The sequence below is a fragment of the Crocodylus siamensis genome, chromosome 2, assembly GCF_052110815.1.
Source record: "Crocodylus siamensis isolate JL-2025a chromosome 2, ASM5211081v1, whole genome shotgun sequence".
Taxonomy (NCBI): domain Eukaryota; kingdom Metazoa; phylum Chordata; order Crocodylia; family Crocodylidae; genus Crocodylus; species Crocodylus siamensis.
Window position 1 is genome coordinate 166,176,637 of NC_143396.1, and position 3,337 is coordinate 166,179,973.

The following is a 3,337-nucleotide window of genomic DNA, read 5'->3' on the forward strand; positions in this document are numbered from 1 at the left end:
AAGAAATAATGCTGATGCCAGTTGTGGGGAGGATGATGATGGCAAAGAACGCTCAGAACTACGGATTTTTTAATGAGGCAAAAATAAGTTGTCCCCATAGCAAGAATTTTCTGGCAGACAGGTATTATGTTTGGGGACAGGTTGAAAAAGAGCGATAAGTGTGCATCAACATAAACACAGGAACAAATTTTGTCCCAACTGTACTAACAGAACATGAGCATAGCCAGGATTATGCCACAGATGCTTTGCTGACATCTACAGATGACAGTCTCAGCCCAGTGACTCCTTTGTTTACTTTTTTCCCAGCACTTTGGCAAGGGCCCCTTTGACATCCTTGTTCCTGAGGCTATAAATGACAGGGTTGAGCATGGGGGAAACAACAGAGTAGAAGACGGCTACCTTCTTCTCCTGCTCCCGTGAGCGCATGGCCCGGGGGTGCAGGTAGGTGAAGCTAATGGTGCTATAGAACATGGTGACCACAGTCAGGTGGGAGGAGCAAGTGGAGAAGGCACGGTGCCGGCCAGCAGCAGAGCTCATGCTCAGGACAGCCCCTGCAATGGCTATGTAGGAGGCCAGGATGAAGAAAAAAGGCAGCATCAGGACAACCACACTAAGGGCAAAGATGAGGACCTCCACAGAAGAGGTGTCCACACAGACCAGCTGCAGCACAGCTGGCTGCTCACAGAAGAAATGGTCAACATGGTTGGGGCCACAGTAGGGAAAACTGAAAGTGACTCCAGTCAGCACTGCAGCACTGAAAAAGCCACCTGCCCAGCAGGACATTATCGTGATGCCACAGATCCTCCTGTTCATGATGAGCAAGTAATGCAGGGGCCGGCAGATCGCTACATAGCGGTCAAAGGCCATGAGAGCCAGGATAAAACACTCAGTTATGCCACAGCAGAGGGTGAAGCAGAGCTGGGCTGCACAGCTAGCAAAGGAGATGGACTTCCTCTCCAAAAGCATGTTGGCCAGCATCTTGGGGACAGTGGCCAGGGTGAAGCAGATGTCCAGCAGGGAGAGGTTGCTGATGACGAAGTACATGGGGGTGTGAAGGCGGGAATCTGCCCAAATCAAGACAATGATGAGGAAGTTTCCAAAGACTGTGGCCAGAAACATTAGCAAACATGTGGCAAAGAGGATCCACTGTTCATCAGGCTGGCTGGTGAGTCCCAGAAGGATGAACTCTGTCACCATGGTATGATTCTCCAGCTCCATCTGACCCATGGGGTTCCATCTGCAATGAGCAACACAGCTAAGAAGTCATACAGCAGGCTCCGGTGTGACTTGTTATTTCCTGTGCATACATGCATCAAGGTGACATGGAGGCATGTTGCGAAAGGTCCCATAGCCCAATGACTGCCTAATGTCCTGGCACATCCTTTCACATGAAACCCATGTGAAAGGCCACTTGTATGGTCCCATGGAAATTTTGACAGAAAAACAGTCTGAGATGGAGTAATGGCTTCCCTGATTATCTAAGGACCTTCCCAAATCTCACTATGTTTTGTTTCAAATTCACTCCTCCAATTGGTTATCAAAACCTTACTTAAAAAGGACTACGCTTCACTACACTATACTTCACTCCAACTTAACTCCTGCAGTGAGGAAAGAGAGAAGTGTGCCCAAGAGACAATGGTCGGTCATGTTGTTTAATGCATGGCTGGGCACTGTTCAGACAGTGTGACACTAGGAGTGGAATAGAAACTGATAAGGGACAGACAAGAGTTACAGTTTGCTAGAAAATGAAGACAGACAAGGTTGGACCCTTCTTCATGGCTGAATCCAGTCCCTACTATCACAGGTGCCCACAATATGCCAACCTACTCATAAACTCGTTAAGCTCTAGCTTAACCCGTTGGTATTTTGCCCCTACTGCTATAATCTGGTGCCTGTTCTATAACCTCTCTGCTCTCATGCTTACAACCCTGCCTCGCATTACCAGGCAATATTTATTCCTGGCCACTTCCGCCCATTGGATCATTTGCCCTCATTGATGTTTAGCTCCAATAGCACTCCCATCTCCCTGATATTTCATCATTCCCTCTTGCAGCAATCAAGCAATTCCCTCTTACCAATGACTTTTGTTTCTCCCATGTTTTCTGTGAGGTCATTTCTCTTTACATGGCCTTGTCAATCTGCATATCATTTTGGAAGTCTCCTCATTATTCCTGCCTCTAGGACCATTTCCAAGTAGGAACCTCCAAGGTGAGTCTCCACGTGCCCTTTCAGTCGCTACCTCCATCATTCCAATAAGCAGGCATGAGCTTTATGCCAAATCTTGGTCTAATCCAGCCTGGATGGCAGGCTTTTCCATTACTCCCCAAACAGTTCTGACTATTGGCTTCATCCCTCTGTACATCACTTCTACAGACATCACAATCTTTTCTGATATTCCTTTATTACCTAAACACCACTACATAGCCTGACGAAGGACTCTATCTTATAACAGTGGGTTTTAGATGTGGAAGGGAAGACATAGTAACAAAGTATCTTAAAGGGGCTAGCCTAAACCGGGCATGGACATTCAAATATTTGTGTTCCGCATACAGTGCTGCAGGTAATTTTAAAGCAGAAGTGAGAGAGAGGGCTAAGATTGGGTGGAAGAAGTGGAAAGAAGTTGCAGGTATTGCTTCTAAGGAAGCCTCAGATAGTTTTGAGGCCAGTGTTACTCTACAGACTGGACATTTGGCTATTGGAGGGATCACACGACAATAATGACACAAGAGAACTGAAACAAGAACATTTAGATACTGGGCGGTACAGTGAGAGACAGACAGAACTGATGACACTGGAAAACCACAGGGTTCAATGAACATTGCTGAGAAAGCCAGGGAGAGAAGACTATGGTGCGGAGAACATGAAAACACAATGAGAAGTGATGGAGAGAAAAATCCAAGGAAAAAAGGAACCGAGAAAGAGCAGAACTCTGCAGGTGCCAAGAAGAGAAGCTATCACTGAGTGGAACAAATGGGCAAGGATGATGCAAACAGCCAGCCCTACTGTTGTGTGGGACTGCGGGAGAGAGCAAGAAACAATTCCCACCTATCTGCCAACGTGAGGCTTCTATCTTTGCATTAAGCTTTGCTGCTTTGGTCACGCAACTCCACAACACACATGTTTACCAATGTTGCACACCTAATGCATCCAGCCTGACACCTATCTGGAGAAGTAACCAACAATGTCTAATTTTCCCCTTGTGTTTTGCCACATATCCAAAAATGAATAACCAACAGATGATACATAGTAACCAGCAGTTAATGACAGGGACAGAAAGATACTAATCAGCACCAATATTTCACCATTAACAGAAGATTAAAATGAATTATAATTAATA

At 46.1% G+C, this 3,337-nt stretch overlaps 1 protein-coding gene across 1 annotated transcript; it reads right to left on the bottom strand.

Moving 5' to 3' along the window:
• Positions 1–291: 291 nt before the first annotated feature.
• LOC149871080 (olfactory receptor 10A7-like) lies at positions 292–1,227 on the bottom strand. Its single transcript, XM_090034817.1, has one exon. The coding sequence runs from the start codon at positions 1,225–1,227 to the stop codon at positions 292–294; it is 936 nt and encodes a 311-aa protein (XP_089890943.1).
• Positions 1,228–3,337: the final 2,110 nt, after the last annotated feature.

What these genes read in the sequence shown, in the direction of transcription:
- LOC149871080 (XM_090034817.1), bottom strand. Translation starts at nt 1,227, where the DNA reads ATGGGTCAGATGGAGCTGGAGAATCATACCATGGTGACAGAGTTCATC.